The sequence below is a fragment of the Hibiscus syriacus genome, unplaced genomic scaffold, assembly GCF_006381635.1.
Source record: "Hibiscus syriacus cultivar Baekdansim isolate YM2019G1 unplaced genomic scaffold, ASM638163v2 tig00111027_pilon, whole genome shotgun sequence".
Lineage (NCBI taxonomy): Eukaryota > Viridiplantae > Streptophyta > Magnoliopsida > Malvales > Malvaceae > Hibiscus > Hibiscus syriacus.
In genome coordinates, this window is record NW_024062960.1 from 1,343,614 (window position 1) to 1,361,898 (window position 18,285).

The window sequence follows — 18,285 nt, forward strand, 5'->3', positions numbered from 1 at the left end:
TTATTTTGAAAAATAATGAGAAAACAGTTTACATAGTTTCTCATTCAATCTTTTCTAAAAATGAAATTGTTGAATAGTAAGAATACGATTTTCATAGTTTCTTACTTAGTAAACTATTTCTCACATCTGTAAGTCCTACAATGCATGATGTTTCCAAAAAGCCTTCGGGAGCTTTTTGATGTTTTCAAAGCCTTAGGGTCATCTGTAAGTCCTACAGTGCATGATGTTTCCAAAAAGCCTTCGGGAGTTTTTTGATGTTTTCAAAACCTTTGGGTCAGCTGTAAGCCCTACAGTACAGAAAGTTTTTTTCTTAAAACATTTCCAGGTAGAGTTCATAATGAGAAGAACTCACCTGAAGAAGGAAGAAGAAGTTCATAATGAAAAGAACTTGTTCAACTTTTTGCTTGAATTCATCATTCGATGGATCAACATTTCCAGAAGAGTTCATATTGAGAAGAACTCATCTGAAGAAGGAAGAAGAAGTTCATAATGAGAAGAACTTGTTCAACTTTTTGCTTGAATTCATCATTCAATGGATCAATATTTCCAGAAGATTCATAATGAGAAGAACTCATCTGAAGAAGGAAGAAGAAGTTCATAATGAGAAGAACTTGTTCAACCTTTTGCTCAACATTTCCAGAAGTGTTCATAATGAGAAGAACTCATCTGAAGAAGGAAGAGGAAGTTCATAATGAGAAGAACTTGTTTAACCTTTTGCCTGAATCCATCACTTGATGGATCAACATTTCCAGAGAAAGTTCATAATGAGAAGAACTTATCTGAAGAGGAAGAAGAAATTCATATTGAGAAGAATTTGTTCAACCTTTTGCTTGAATCCATCACTTGATGGATCAACATTTCCAGAAGTGTTCATAATGAGAAGAACTCATCTGAAGAAGGAAGAGAAAGTTCATAATGAGAAGAACTTGTTTAACCTTTTGCTCGAATCCATCACTTGATGGATCAACATTTCCAGAAGTATTCATAATTAGAAGAACTCATCTGAAGAAGGAAGAAGAAGTTCATAATGAGAAGAACTTGTTTAACTTTTTGCTCGAATTCATCACTTGATGGATCAACATTTCCAGAGAAAGTTCATAATGAGAAGAACTTATCTGAAGAGGAAGAAGAAATTCATAATGAGAAGAATTTGTTCAACCTTTTGCCTGAATTCATCACTTGATGGATTAACTTTTCCAGAGAAAGTTCATAATGAGAAGAACTCATCTGAAGAAGGAATAAGAAGTTCATAATGAGAAGAGCTTGTTCAACCTTTGTTTGATGCTATCACAGAAGGAAATATTTTCCAGAAAGTTATAATGAGAAGAACTCATATGAAGAAGGAAGAGAATTTGTTCAACTTTTTGCTAGATTACATCACAGAAGGAGATAAATCGTCTTCCCCAGTGAAAAAGTTCATAATGAGAAGAACTAATCTCAAAAAAGAATTTGTTCAACATTTCCATCATAATCAAGTGAAGTCAAATGAAAAAAAAAAATTTATTATCTTTTCGTCTTTTCCCTATTCTTGTTAATACAAGAATAAGCAAAAGGGGCAGTTGAAGATACTCGTTTTTTTTCATTTGAATATTATTTATATTTTATTATTATTATTATTATTATTATTAATTATATTATTATTATTATTATTATTAAATAATTTTATTTATTTACTATTACATACCCAGCCCAAATACAGAGGCTCATATTCGGTAGCCCAACAGTAACCCTAAATGTTTAGGGTTTATATCATCTCATGCCCCAACCGCCAGCTAATCACCGCCATTGGATCTGGAAAGATCCAACGGCCACCGTTGAGCCATATAAAAACCCTAGGGTATGATACCCTAGGGCCACATCGCCACTGCCTGAAGCTTTTAGTGCCACGCCACCTCGTCGCCGACACTCCAGAAGCTCTGCTGCCATGACTCTGACCGTCCACGTGGTTGCCTATGGTGAGTCACCACCATAGCTATGGTGACTCACCGGAAAATCACCAATAGAACCGGTCCGAGGCTAGTACCTGGATGGCTACAAAGCCTCATCACACCTGCAAACAGAAAAAAAAACGGACAAGAGGCCACAACAAGCAAAGACGGAGAGCAAGAGACCAAAGATTGAAGAAAAATACCAACAAACCACAAAGAAAACCACAAAACAAAAAGAGAAGAACGAGAGAAACTTACCGAGGAAGATAACACCTCGATCGGAGTCACCACTGGCCTCCAAGAATCACTAAAAACCTTCGAAAACCGAAGGTACTTTCGTAGATTTGCTCCGATTGGGAGCTTTTTAGGGAAAAAGGACACCGGAATCGGCATTAGCACGTTCCGATCTATATTTTGGGGGGTTTTAAAATTTTCCGGCCACCGCACGGTGGCTGGCGGTGGTCATTACCACCGGAGCGCGGTGGCCGGCGGTGGTCATTGCCACCTGAGCGCGGTGGCCGGCATGGTTGCCGGATTCTCTCCAATTTAGAGAGAGGCGAGAGAGTCTCTCTCCCAGAGAGAGAATGAAAAATTAAAAATGAAGCAAAATGGCTATTTTGGGCCGGTTAAAGGGTTTAAAAATCCTCTCCCAAACGACAGCGTTTTAGGGGAGGGTGTATGCGTAATTTCACTAAAGGGTAAACCCTTTCCGCAGTGTTCCACGTTTGTAATATTTTCAATTTAATCACTGAAATCAATTTTAATATGTTTTAATACGGTCTTCTAACTTTATTAATTTATAATTTAGTCCCTAGCAGTATTTATATATTTTAGGATAAATACTTTATTTAGTCCCAGGTAATTTCAATTACTTTTATTTTGATCCCTAATAATTAATTAGGTCAAACTACTCTATTAATACATATATTTTTAATAATTCGAATTAGGTCTGCGAATTTTAATATTTTACATTTAATAACTGATGTTTTATATAATTTTATTTTAGTCCCTAAATTAATAAATTGATAAAATAGCATATCTAATCCCTGTAGTTTTAAATAAATTATAAATTAAGTATTTAATTTTATTAGATTATAATTTAGTCTCTAAGATTAACATTTTCATTTATTTTACAAGCTTTTTTACTTTTTACATTTTAATACTATGTTTTAATTTTATTAATCATATTTTACTTTCATATATTTATGATTATATATTTATCATTAGTATTACTATTATTATTTATTATTTATGTCTATATATATATATATATAAATATTTATCTAAGTCTTATAAATATATATAAATAATATTTATTTATTTTATGAAAATACTATTTATAAATTTAATATATTATTTTTAAATCATTTCAATCATATTTTAATATATATCAATATTAAGAAAGGACAGTCTTAAAGCAACTGGATGTCCATTTTCTGATAAAAAATATTTTAATATATAAATCTATTTTTATATTATTTTTTATTAAAATTTATTTATTTTTTAATATTAAGAAAGGAGCTGTCTTAAAGCACCTAGAAGCCCTTTTATGATATTTCTAAATAAATAAATATCTTGTTTAATAAAATATATATATTAATATATTATCTTAAAATTATATTAATAAACTTAGTAGAATTATGGATTAAATATATTTTTGAACTTTTAAATTTCCAATAATAGAGACAATTTATAATTAATAAGTACCAATTTTGGGCGTTGTAGGGGTGTTAATCCTTCCCTAAACGTAACCGACCACGAATCCCTTTTTATTTCTAAAAAGAACGAATTTTTGGTTAAACGCGGATCAGTTTATCTTTTAACTGATGTTTTCTTAAAAAACTCTTTTAAAAGGTAATTTTTAGGTATTCGACCTACCTGACCCAAAATGCCGATGGCGACTCCCAAACCATTTTTTTAATTATTTTGTATCCACATTATTTTTCCCGCCAAGTAAAAATTCGTGCCCGGACGAAAACCGGTTACGACAGAACGTATTAATGCACCCACACATGAGATGGCCCCTATGCGAGCTCATTTTCCTCCTTCCGATCCTCCTACAGATGCTTGATTCTTTGTCATGCTTTAGTACTCTTAAGTAAGACTTAGAGATTATTGTTTTAACATTTTGAATGTTTAACTTTGATATGATTGTTGGATGTTTTTGTTTGATGTTTTATGGATGTTTGAACTTATATTTATATATATTTATTCATTATTGAATCATTTACAATTAGATGACTATGACCAATTTTACCATTTCACATTCGTTTATGAATATTGGATTATGAAACTAATGGCTAACATATTCTCTTGATTGTGATCTTAGTAGCTTAAGCTTTACATTTCTAAATATCAATTGGCTAAAGTTTTTCAAAACCTTGTTTAAAAACATTTTAGAGTCCTTTTGATTTAACAAAAAGGGGGAGTAGTGTTAGAGTAAGGGGAAGTAATTAAATTTCAAAAATGATTTTCAAATTAGAAAATCTTAAAATTACTCAAATGTTTTGTTATATCAAAAAGGGGATATTGTTGAAAACATTTTGATGTTTCAATATAACAAACTAAGCATAAATGAATTTTAAGATTTTACGAATGATTTTCTAAAGAATATTCTATACAATTATTTGAATATTCAAATTGTTACTCCAAGTCTTTCATATGTCATTTTTAATCCTTACTAAAAATGTAAAATTAAGTTTCAATCTTAAAATAATCTCAAAACAATTTTACAAAGTATTTCGAACATTTTCAAAGCCAAAAATTATAGTTTGTCCAGAGGGAACCGATTCCCCCAAGGGGGTACTGATTCCCCCTGAATAGTTTTGCTCCGAGAAATAACAGATTACTCGGAGGGAACCGATTCCCCCTGTATAACGGCCGAAATATTTGAATTTTACACTAAGGGAACCGATTTCCTATGAGGGGGTACCGATTCCCCCCACGCTCCAAGCAGTTTTATTAATTGTTTTCACACTTAAACGGCTCCATTGACTCCACTAATCATCCCCAACGTTCAGAATCAATTGAATGAGTATTTAAACAAGCTTAGAAGCCATTGATCAACAATAAGAAACAACAATCAACAAGAATCAAGAGAGAATCAAAGAGAAAATATCAAACCTCAAGTTTGAGCATTTTCAAGCCTATTTCATTCAATATTCATTTTTTTCTTTCAAGAACACTTATTGTGCTCAATTGTATTATTCTTGAGTGTTCTTTCTTTGTTCTAGAATTGTGCAAACATCTTGCCTTGTGAGGATTTTCTTATAAGTTTGCAAAATTTGTATTGTTCTCTTTGGGAGAGAGTGTTCTCAAGAATTTGGGGAATAATTCTTGAGGGATTTGTAAGGTTACTCTTTGTCTTCAAAAGAAAGAAAAATTAGTGAATTTGTGAAAAATCCTTAGTATGGATAGCTAAGGTAGTGGACGTAGACTTTAGTAGAGAAAGTCGAATCACTCTAAATTGCTGTGCAAATATTTTCAATTTTCTGCAAAAGCTTCCACCGAAACTTTTTTATTGCCAATTCACCCCCCTCTTGGCCTATTCCATCGATCGATTAACTCAACAAGTTCATACCCAAAATAACAATTCATGGTAAAATATCGTATTATTCATGATCAATGCATTATAACTTCACACTATGACATATCAATGTCATATCGAAGTTATAAAAATGATATAAAATCATGTTGATATAAACAAGGTCGACTTATCACAAGTCTTCCTGATAAACCCTTTTCTATTTGATTTGATTCGATCACAAATCAATCAGGATCTGTATAAATCACAAATTCATAATAATACATATGTTAGTATTTTACTAATATTAACATATCCCAAAATAACTCCATAATATAATTGGAACTCATTTTCTATCAAAATACTTAATACTTAATAATTCCTTTTAACATTGGAACCAACTTTTCCAATTTATATATAAAATTATCCTTCACCATTTTACCACTTAAAATTTCAATACAAAAATTCCAGTATTGAAAGTATTATCAACCAAGTACCCATACAAAGACATAATTACAATAAACACTCCCAAACAATTCGATATTTACATTAAAATCACCAAATTTCTAAACTTCCCAAAATAATCAAATTTCACATTCTAACACTGATTTTAATTCCCAAACATCAATTTCTAGCATAGTACATCAATTATATAACACTTACACAACAACCCATCAATTTTCCAAAATTATTGAATTGATCCCCAATTTTTCAAAAATTACAAAATGATCCCCAATTTTTCTAAGGCTTGTAGAATACTTCCTTCATCATTTCCAACCCTTATATAATTTTCCATAATTTTTCTCACTCAAACAATCCATGGCTGAAACTTAAAGAACAAGTTTTAGGAAGATTAAACATGTTCTAATCATCACACATGCTTTAATATGAATCTACTAGCTCACAAACATCAAGATTCATCATCAATTTAGTGATCCCTTATATGAACACAAACTATAGAATTTGGGATCTTTGAACACCAACAAGATTATCATGCAATATTAGTACCAAATGATATCGTTTTTCGCGTATAACAATTTTCTCTTTTACGACATACTCAAAATCCAAATGAAATTGCTTAAAAATTGAATTGAAACTTTCTCTCACCTTTGGAGAAAACCCACGCAACTTGGAGTAGAAGATGAGCAAGGTGAAATGAAATGTTAGGTACATTTCATCTTAATTTACATTTAATCTAACTTTAAATGAATAAAATATTCATTTAATTGAGATAAGACCAACTCACCCTTAATGAATCTTCCTATTCACTATAAAACCAAGACACCTCATCCTTATCATCTTCCAAAGTCAAATATGAATTAATTTGACTTTGATTTACGAAATTTCCCCTGATTTTTTTAAATATTGCGTTTTAGTCACTAATTCCACTGTTTTGGTTAAATCTGAAAAATTGCACATTTTCAAACCAAATTTCTCTGATCTAAAATATTAAAATAATATTTCCAATCACTTTATAACATCCTTCAATTTTTTGTAAAATTCCAATTCGATATGAATTTTCAATTCCTTATCGGCTTTAACCCTTTCTAATTTTTCTTTACTAAAATTTCAAATCCAAAAATATGATTCTATAAAACCCCACTCTCAAGAGTAAACTATCTATTTATGGAATAAATTTTTTTTAGGAAATTTATCACTTAATTCCCTAAACTTTTTCTCACTTTTCTACTTTGGCCATCAAACTTTCAAAATTTTCATTTTGGTCATTATCTAAATTTTTGGGGTATTACAATAATTTATAAAGGAAAATATAAGATTAAATTTAAAATTTAATGTTAATTTAAATTTCATTTAAATTTTTATTATTTATCATTATACCACAATTTATAATATTATTAAATTTATGCGAAATAAGAAAATATAAAATATGTATTAGTCCGTAGTTAGGGTTCATTAATTACATTTTTCTATAATCATTAGTCGCATTAAATACTTATTAATGCTTTTCAAAAATATATAACAAAATAACTATTTTCAATTTAAGCCAAAGGAAGGGGAAAAACAAAAAAAGTGTTTATTTTCGGTATATTACATTTGGTACGTCATTGGATTGAAAATTAGATGGACCGACCGTATATACTAAATTGGAAATTGATGGCTTAGATCATTATGAAAAGATAGACAATATATTAATAAATTTATTATATAATTTAATTTTTTTATACAATATTTAAATTATTTATTTATTTTTAAATAAATATGAATGCAAATTAATATGTGTTTAAATTTTAGATTTGAATAAACTCAAACATTTATAAATAAAATTACAGATGGTGTTCGAACTAAATTACCTCAATAATTAAAGAGTTGATTGTTGTCTTTAAAAGTCTCGAGTTAAAGCACCAACATCCGTCGAGGTACTTAAGATCATTTTTTATCACTTAGATCATTTTTTTAAGTTCAATATTTAATATTTATTTAGATCACAAAAAAATTCTTGATGCTGACTCCCTCATGAAGAATAATATTTCCTTTACCACTTAGATCATTTTTAAGTTCAATATTTAATATTTATTTTGTGAGTAAATTATAAATTTCATCACTTAATTTTCCTCACTTATATTTTTAATCATTAAAATTTAATTTTTTTAATTTATTCACTGATTTTTTTACTTCAATTTTGACTACTCTGTTGTTAAATACTTAACGACGTTTGGCTAGATATTTTTATTTAAAAATATGAAATAGTTCTATTTTTTTCACTTTCTGTTAAAAAACCTAATTTTATATTTTATTTGATTTTTCAAAGATAATAACTTCTTTCAAATCCCAGCAGTAATAAAGTGAAGAAAGCGGAAGTGAGTTGTATATCTTGATTTCATGGTGATCGAATGATTGGTATTATAGGCTAGGGTGATTTAGAATTTTATGAGTTTTTAATTTAAGGTTGAGTTACGAGTTTTAAAGTGATACATGTAAAATCTAAACTAATAGAGTGGTGGGAGATAACAAGGCTAGTTCGTCAACATTTTGAACGATGATATAGACATTGAAAAATAATAATTGCAACGTTAGTGTGAGACATGGATAATCCTATAAATTTTTCATATTTGTAAGAACAAGATAAAAAGAAAAGATAGAAAGACGTGGATGATATATAAATTTCATGTCAATAGAAAACAATCATATCAGCATACTTGGTTCAATTGATTAATTTCTTAACCAAATTAATCGATAATTGGACTTTAAATTTTTATAACGGTTAACCAATCTAACATTTATTTACCCTGCTGACTAACTGAACTAAATTTTGGTTCAGTCGATTAATTCAATTAAAATTGAAAAATGAACAATGCTACACCCAAGGGATCAAAATAAGAATATCAAAAGTCTAATGAGTAAATTGAAAATTTTAAAACGTTATTGACCAAAATAGGAGTGAAAAGAAAGTGTAACGGTAATATTTGTAGTTTACCCTTAGTTTATATTAAGTTAACCTGTAAACATAAAAAAATAAAAAATAAAAGAATGTACATCCACTCAGTTTAACCGATGTTACTTAAAACAGCAACCCAAAAATAAACAAACAAAAAACAGAATAGAAATTCAAACATTAAACAATCAACAATCCATCCACTCTCCACCATACCCATTTCCTCCTTTGTCTCTCCTTCGATCACCTCATTCTTTTCTACTCCAAACTGGTACTTCTTCCATCTCTCATCTCTGGGTTCTTTCTCTTTTCCCTTTGTTTTTTTTGTTATTTTGATAATCGTGTATGTTTACATGTTTGTTAGTTGATCTCTGTTTCCATTTTTCTTGGATTTCTGGGATGAAGACTCGTTGTTTTTAATTCATTTCAGATGAGATTTTTCGTTGGTTTGATGTTTAATCTTGTTTCATGTAGAAAGATGGTAACTTTGCTTTTTTTTTCTTCTTCCTTTTTGGTCTGGGAAATTATTGAAAATGAATCGTTTTCTTGTTTTCTCGTTTTCCTTTTGCATTTTCAATGTTTGAAGCTTTGATTTGATATGGGGTTCTTTCGATATGATTTGAATTAATGTTCATTTTTTTGTTAAGAATTTTAAAGTTTCCAATGATAGGAATCATCCAGAATTTACATATTTTGATTATTTCCATTCCATTTCCTGTTTTTCAGTGTGAATTGATGATCTATCATTGGATGAAGAAAATGTTGTGGGGGGTAACTTTGATTGTTTGATGGGCAATACATGCGGTGGATCTAACGAGGGGAATCTTTATAAGGGCAACGATAATCAGCCCGAGGATATATATTCGAAGCATAGTAGTAAAGCTTCTTCGAGTTTGAGTATTCCCCCTAAGCCATTAGTTCCCCCACAATCCGTCGAAGAAACTGCGAAAACCAATAACCGTTTGGCTGATATTTTCTCGAACAAGCAAGGAAACATCATGAAACACGGTAGTGATGATCAGACCTATTTTGTTATGGGTCATAAGACTCCCAACATCCGCGACCTTTACACTTTAGGCCCTAAGTTAGGACAAGGACAGTTCGGGACTACGTATTTGTGTACCGAGCTTTCTACGGGGATTGACTACGCCTGCAAGTCGATATCGAAGAGGAAGTTGGTTGCCAAGGAGGATGTGGATGATGTTAGGAGGGAGATTCAGATAATGTATCATTTGGCCGGTCATAAGAACATCGTGACGATTCAAGGTGCGTATGAGGATTCTTTGTACGTGCATATCGTGATGGAGCTTTGCTCTGGAGGCGAGTTGTTCGATCGTATTATCCAGAGGGGGCATTACACCGAGAGGAAGGCGGCTGAATTGACGAGGATCATTGTTGGGGTTGTCGAGGCTTGTCATTCGCTCGGGGTTATGCATAGAGATTTGAAGCCTGAGAATTTCTTGTTAGTTAACAAGGACAATGATTTCTCTCTCAAGGCTATCGATTTCGGACTCTCTATATTCTTTAAACCAGGTAAGAAATTAAATGTTACTGAATTCGAAGCAATTTAAGTAGCCGGAATATAGACTAAGACAAAGTGATTAATGGCAATTCATAATCTTTAACACTTAAACTTATTGCATACGACTTTACTCGGTAGTAATGAAGCTTCTTTAGTTTATCAAATCAATGCCGTGCAGAATCAAGTCGATTGACATAACATATGGTTTACTACTTTAGGACAAGTTTTTACCGATGTGGTTGGAAGCCCATATTACGTTGCTCCTGAAGTACTCAAAAAAAATTATGGACCGGAAGCGGACGTATGGACTGCAGGAGTTATACTCTATATACTGCTAAGTGGCGTGCCGCCATTTTGGGCAGGTACTTATAGTGTTTTGTGATTCCATACCATTACGAGCTTTCAAGTGATTCCATACTTAACAAATTTTCTCTGTCTGTTCTTCAGAAACACAGCAAGGAATATTTAATGCCGTGTTGAAAGGGTATATCGACTTCAATTCAGATCCATGGCCCCTGATATCTGATAGTGCAAAGGACCTAATTCGGAAGATGTTATGCTCTCAACCTTCACAGCGCCTCACTGCTCATGAAGTATTATGTATGTAATATCATTTCATACTTGTTTTAAGTAGTATGATTATGGAGAGATGAATAAAATTGCAGTCGCTGCAACGTATGGTGTTCGACGTGTGTTTGTTTAAACTTGATTCCTCTTTGATCTGTATTTAAGCTCGTTTTCGATCTCAGGTATATTGTTGTCGGACAAAGCATCGTTGAGCCAATAGTGCACCTTGATACAAAGCAATAAGTGGTTGTCTTTAATTAATTCACATGCCTTCTCATGTGATATCTATTGCCTTTGATTTTGTCTAGGTCATCCTTGGATTTGCGAAAATGGGGTTGCCCCAGATAGGGCACTCGATCCAGCCGTACTTTCTCGTCTTAAACAATTCTCGGCGATGAATAAACTAAAGAAGATGGCTTTACGGGTAAGATTCTCTAGACGTGTGTGTCTGTCAATCCACATCTGTGTACAATGGAGTTATATGTTTATGAGTACGATGGCTTTACTCGATGTCATTGTGATTTGTGACGGAAAAAAAGTTCTGCCTCTCTTTTGTACTATCAGGTTATAGCTGAAAGTCTCTCCGAGGAGGAGATTGCAGGTTTGAGAGAAATGTTTACGGCTATGGATACTGATAACAGTGGTGCAATCACATTCGATGAACTCAAAGCTGGATTGCGAAGATACGGCTCAACCTTGAGGGATACAGAGATAAAGGCCCTCATGGATGCCGTAAGTCTGTTGTGAAGCAGTTGTCAGAACATTAGTTTCATGTTCTTTTTTTGTTTTTCCTGCCCTTCTTTTAACCATGACGAATACGGAGTTAACAATCTGAGCTCCTTTTTCTATTCTCAGGCTGATATTGACAATAGTGGCACCATTGATTACGGAGAATTTATAGCTGCAACCGTTCACCTTAATAAACTAGAGCGTGAGGAACATCTCATCGCGGCGTTCCAATACTTTGACAAGGATGGAAGCGGCTATATTACAGTTGATGAGCTTCAACAAGCTTGTGTCGAGCATAACATGACGGATGTTTTGCTTGAGGATATTATCAGAGAAGTTGATCAAGATAATGTAACGTCATTTTCGCCTGCACGACTGAATGGCTACAATATTCTCAAGCTGACAAATTTACTTCATTCATCTTTATTTACATTAGCATAAACAGTGAATTTTTCAATTCATTCCAGGACGGAAGAATAGATTACGCTGAATTCGTTGACATGATGAAAAAAGGAAATGGCTGGATCGGCAGACAAACCATGCGAAACAGTATGAATGTAAGCATGAAAGATGCACACAGTTCCCAATAGTTTGCAGCCACGCACATTTTGTACAGGTATCTTTGAACCGTCTCTTTATATCCTCCTCTTCCCGGTTTCGATTAAAGCACACATAAAAGAAAGCCTCTTGTGGTTTAGTCTGTCTAGGTTATAAATTCGATTAGTAGACATTCTGGCTCACTTCTAGCCTGAAAATTTTAACGGTCTGCAATCCGGTAGTGGTAAGGACTCATTAACATACCTTCACACTGTTGTGATACTTTGAAATAATCGAGAGGCGACAGAAAATTTGATAATATTGACTGTTGTGCGTGTAAGCTAGGGTGTTTACGTAGCAGCGTCTTTAGATACCGACATGCCAGCAGGTACTACAAGTCCATAGAGTTTCTTTGTGCAAGTGGAAGAAGGCATTGCAAACCAGTGAAACGAAAATCATCGATACCAGTAAAAGAAAAAACCAGGTCCTCGACTTAGTTAGCCGGACATTTTAACCGTTTGCTAATCATACAATAGCCGCCGGCTCGTTACAGTCCCGAAAACTTACTGTTTTGCATGTTGTTGTTGGCAGATTGTACAGCAAAGCAACAAGAAGAAGAGGGTTAGTGTGACAAGCAAAACGGCAATGGGGTTGCTCCCATGGGACTGTCACCCTAAGAATCATAAACATTGTAAATTACTACTAAATTATTAGCAGTTGCCTTTAATTTAATTCCAATTTATTTGTATTTGAATATTTTCTATATCATATCTAATTAACATTAAACATTATTTGATAATTAAACCGATGAAAGAATCTAACTGATATGATATTTGTTAGTCTTATTTTGTCTCGTTTTGATATTTTAAAAATTGAATAAATATATTAAATTATAAAATTAAATACATCGAATGATTTTATTTTCAAAATAATAAAATAATCACATTAATTTTTTAATCAAATTAAAATAGAGACTAAATTGAATTGATAATTTTTTTTCTTAAGATTTATCTATAAAATAGAAAAATAAATTAAACATTTATATGCAGTTAATTAAGTAATTTGATGGAATTATTTTTCCCTTTTAATTTTTAAGATTTATTTATAAAATAAAAATATAGTAGTAAAATTGAATATTTATATGTAATTAAACAATTTGATTGAGCTGTTTCATATTTGGATATTTAGTTTCAAATTTATATTAAATTAAACAAATATATATACAATTTATTACATAAAAAGTTTATTCGATTTAAATTTTTTAAACCAAAACCTAACTGAATTAACCGTTGGAATAAAACAAATTAACTAAATAAACCAATAAAATTTGATTAAGTTAATTTAATTTATTCGATTAATTTAATTTAACTGTCTTTATCGACCCTGATAAATATAATAGATTTATTAAAATTTACACAGAATAAAAAGGCAAAGAAAATTGTTTTGATTTTCAGTTTTCACAATCCCCCTCAAATTCGCTTTATTTTCAAAACGAGAGACTGCATCTCAGATATACAATCTCTGAAGCCCAATCATCAAAGCCAGTTGAGCTGAACTCAAAAGTATGGTTCAAATCGGGCCATTTTTCCTCTATTTTTCTTTAACACATTCCATAGCAGAAAGTAGTGAGATCTGCTACGAGCTGATTCGAAAATGGAGTATGGCAAAATCAAAGATGAGGTATTTCTTCCTTTTATTTTTCTCCTCAATTGTACGTCTCAACGTTCTTCATTATCATATTCGGATGCCAAATTGGATCTTTCGTCACTGATGTTTTTGCTTACGTTGATTTTGCCAACAAATTCTAGTTTTTTTATTTAACGGCATTTGCTTTAGTTTATTCTGTGAACCTGGTGGCTAATTTTCTTGAATTCCTCGAAAATTCGCTGTAATTGTTTACTGGAGAAAATAAATGCTAATTTAAAGTATTTCTGGTTATAGTAGAGTTTAGTTATCTGGTTAGTTGTTAATCTCGAAAAATTGAAGGAATGCTGTTTACTTTCAGAATTTGTGAAGTTTGTTCTAGATTTGATTGAAATTATCTTCATAAGAGGTTTAAATCCGATCTTTTATTCTTGTTTGAGTGAATTTTGATTTGTAGGATGATGATGGAGGAACAGTAAGTGATGACATTGAGAATCTAAGAGGCACAGGGTTTCCAGGGGTTGGTATGTTTTGGTTAAAAGTGCTTGTTTGATTGCTATGTGATTTTGATTGTATAAAATTATCCTTTGTTTTTCTCATTTCTGTTATGATTTCCATTGATATGCAGCTTCCGTAAGTAATGTTCCTCCAAGGGAACAGGCCGAGTGGAAACGCAAGTAAGATCGGCTTACATAATCCGTTTTCCTTTTACTAATATTAGCTTTAGAAAAACTGAAAAAGATAAAAAGTTGATGGTTTTGCCCCCCTTGATTAGGACAATTGTTACACTTGCACCGACTTTTCTTACAAGTTCACAAGCAATACTTATTGTCTGGTCGAAGAGAGCTGGGAAGTACGAGTATAGTGTTACCACAGCGAACTTTATGGTGAGTAGAATAGTCATCCTGTGTTATGACTTGACATGGTGCCAATGGGATTGACCTTCTACTGTTATTTCGGGAAACAGGTGGAGACTTTGAAATGTGCCTTGTCACTTGCGGCCTTGGCAAGAATATGGAAAAGTGAAGGAGTTACAGATGATAACAGGTAAAACTTAATTGTTATTTGCTTATGTCTATTTTTTCTATTAACATGGAGATGATGAGCATACATTTTTTATTTTTTATTTTTTATTGAACCCAGTTGAGTACAACCCTTGATGAAGTTATTGTTTATCCCATTCCTGCCTTACTTTATCTTGTCAAGAATTTGCTACAGGTGGATTTTTATTTATTTTTTCCTTGTAACTATATCTTGGTCTTATTTTCCAAAATGTAATTGTATGTGCTTTTCAATTTTATGTTGCAGTATTACATCTTTGCCTATGTTGACGCACCGGGTTATCAGATACTGAAGAATCTGAATATTATCAGTACTGGTGTTTTGTATCGTATCATCCTTAAGAAAAAGTAAGCCGCTTAAAACCACGCATGTCGATTTTTTTCCATAAAAAAGAGTTGATGGATGACATCTGCTGATTATTCAGTATAGCATAGCATAGCAATAGAAATTCTCAGAATCTCAGTTATGCAAATTTCTATTAAATAAATCTAATATACATTCAAGTCGAAGATACACCAAAATAAACATATATTGTAAACCTTTTGGATTCCATAAATTTTCTCTTATTGATACTTTAATTCAGATTAAGCGAGATTCAATGGGCGGCTTTTATTCTCTTATGTGCTGGCTGCACAGCAGCACAACTAAATTCTCGGTAAGAGTCGTAAAACCTTTCTCAATTGTTCCACAGTTTGTTTGAGCACATGTTTTTTACTTAGATGAAAACTTATTGACTTTGGAGATTGTCTTAGTGCTGTTGTATGACGGTTAACGTGCTGGACCTGGCAATTTCATCTTGATGAACGCCAAAAATTGCCAGATAATGATTGAACAATTTGAACATGTATGCTTTATATGGTTATGAGTAGAGTACTTGAAATGGAAACCAATATCTCAATTCTCAATCCCACGAGGATAGGGACATGCTTGCTCTCAATTTGAGATTTTTATAGGGTTTACCGTTTATCATCTGGCTATGCCTTAGTAAATTTGCATTATATTTTGTAGTTCTGATCAAGTACTTCAAACACCTCTGCCAGGTTGGATAATGGCCATTGTAAGTTGACAAAATATTTGTCTTTTAGTCTCATAAAGATGAAAAGTGAAATTGATCGATTCCTTCAAAATCAAATTTTTAATCATTTGTATCTTTACTTGCTTTGCAGGTGATGGCTCTTTTGAGTGGATTTGCAGGAGTCTACACTGAGGTAAAAAATTTTAGATACGTGTTCCATTTCTTCTTTTTGAAGCTGTAACTTGTTTTTGGATGATTATTTACTGCTAAGGCGTTTTGCCGATGTTGCCTAATCTGATTCTGATTGAATTCAGTGATTTATAGTTCTCGATCAATGAAAATGTCTTGATTCAGTTAAAAACATAACATACAGAGCTTCTGCTAAGTTCAATTAGCAAAATTCTTAATCGTGGTAGAAATCCATGTTGATTATTTACTTTTGCTGGCAGGCTATAATTAAGAAGCGCAATTCAAGGAATATAAATGTGCAGAATTTCTGGTTGTATATCTTCGGAATGGCTTTCAATGCTGTAGCAATACTAGTACAAGATTTTGATGCTATCATGAACAAGTAATCTGAACCTTTAAATTTGTTGCTGTCACCTATCTTAGAAATATTATTATTAACTCAGCATGTTGTGCATTTATGTGACTCACATAAATGATACATCTTACAAAATAAAAAATCATCTGTTTAGAAATAGAGTTCTGTTTTAATAACTTCGTAATCCTTGATAGTTCTTTCATTCAAATTTTGAAATTTATTTCATTTGCTCAGGGGCTTCTTCCATGGATACTCAATAATTACCACTCTCATGATCCTTAACCATGCACTCAGGTATTGCATTCTCCTTTCTGGCTTGAGTAAGTTTGATAGCACCTAGTTGCTGACTCTATTTATAGTTTTGTAGTAGACATTGTATTCAAGAAGATATTGCAATCTTTTCTGATAATTAAACTTTGCTCTTGGAGAACACTGGGAACCTAAAAAAAACTTGTTAGAAGGCCATGTAAGAACACCATGAACCTCAGAAAAACTTGTCTAGCTCTTTGCTGCTTACCTGCCCTTTTAATACTACAAGTAATAGAAATTCTCGAGTTTGACAAGCTTACTGCAGCCGATGCTTATATGAATCTCTGTTCAAGTAAGGACCTTTTAGTTCCCCTGTTTCGTTTTCATGAAACCTGCTCATGTATTTGTTCCATTTGCAGTGGAATTGCTGTATCGATGGTAATGAAATATGCGGACAATATTGTGAAGGTAAGACATGATATGAAATTTCATATTTATTTAATCATTTATTTGTCTGAATTTACATCCATCTCTCTGATTTGTTAGGATCATGTGAGTTGCGCATGCCATGGTTTTAGCATAGAGTAATTATGTTCATGCATTTGCATGGACATACATTTGTAGTTCAATTTACAATGAAGTTTCTGATCCTTTCTCATGAAGATTGGGTTACTTTTCTATTCTTCTGAATCCATTTTAAGTAAATTCTAGTTTCCTTGATGCCGAAACCTGTAAATACGGTGCTTTATTTTAACAAGTAAGAGCTTTATTTATCTGAACTCATATTATTTCGAATGAACTCTTTAACGTAAATAATTATCAGCCTACTCGGGAATGTGATAAAAGTGTTGTTATGGTACGAGGAATGTGTCTTTGCATGCATAACACATTTTGTAACCATTTTGAATCCTTCAATTGAAGTTCCAATGAACTCTTTACGAGGAATGTGCCGTTGTTTCCGTGTTTCTCTTTGGCTTCAATCTGACCCTAGCGTTCTTCCTTGGTGCCACATAAGTTATCTCCGGCCAAATTTTACTATACAGACAGTTAATAGTATCTTATGCACGAGTCCAGTTCAGGCATCTATCATAGTTCAGAATGTCGCCGCTCGGTAAATGGTCCAGCACTGAATCCATGTGCCTCATGCATATAGGGTGTATATCATTTCGTCCAGATCAAAACTTGTGGCGGTTATGTTTGATTACCACATTTCTCTGGTTTTTGCAGTGTTGTATCGGTATCGGTTTACTTGCACTCTGCCGGGAAGCTGCAAAGATAGCGACTTCCTGCATTGGGTTTGCTCCGACATTGTAAAGTCTGGTGTACTAAGGTTATTCCATTTTATTTTTATAATACTAAGTTACTCGGACTTGGTTATGAATGTCGGATATAGAACATATATGGGTATCTTCAAAAAAATTCTCCAAGTTTTTCCAAATATTTGGAGGATCCTTGGTCAATCCCGTACTCCTTTGTCTTTAAGATCCAAAGAAGTGTAAATTTTTATTAAAGCACAGCTGATGCAATTTATAACCCAAACTATCAGCACGCAAGCTGTAAACAAACTCTCA

At 32.4% G+C, this 18,285-nt stretch overlaps 1 protein-coding gene and 1 pseudogene across 2 annotated transcripts; both read left to right on the forward strand.

The window, feature by feature from the left end:
* The first annotated feature begins 9,013 nt into the window (after positions 1-9,013).
* Positions 9,014-12,991, forward strand: LOC120150765 (calcium-dependent protein kinase 26-like). 2 transcript variants are annotated; one of them, XM_039163393.1, is made up of 9 exons: positions 9,014-9,116; positions 9,572-10,378; positions 10,586-10,729; positions 10,815-10,967; positions 11,243-11,358; positions 11,499-11,666; positions 11,790-12,014; positions 12,131-12,279; positions 12,792-12,991. In XM_039163393.1, exons 2-8 carry the CDS (start codon positions 9,634-9,636, stop codon positions 12,251-12,253), a joined length of 1,674 nt encoding a protein of 557 aa, XP_039019324.1. In that variant the 5' UTR covers positions 9,014-9,116; positions 9,572-9,633; the 3' UTR covers positions 12,254-12,279; positions 12,792-12,991. The 2 variants fall into 2 exon arrangements, 1 of the variants encoding a protein (XP_039019324.1); XR_005518553.1 differs by lacking the exon at positions 9,014-9,116 and adding an exon at positions 12,546-12,684 and having other exon boundaries at positions 9,634-10,378.
* A 766-nt stretch (positions 12,992-13,757) lies between these two features.
* Positions 13,758-18,140, forward strand: LOC120150815 (annotated as a pseudogene).
* The last annotated feature ends 145 nt before the right edge of the window (positions 18,141-18,285 follow it).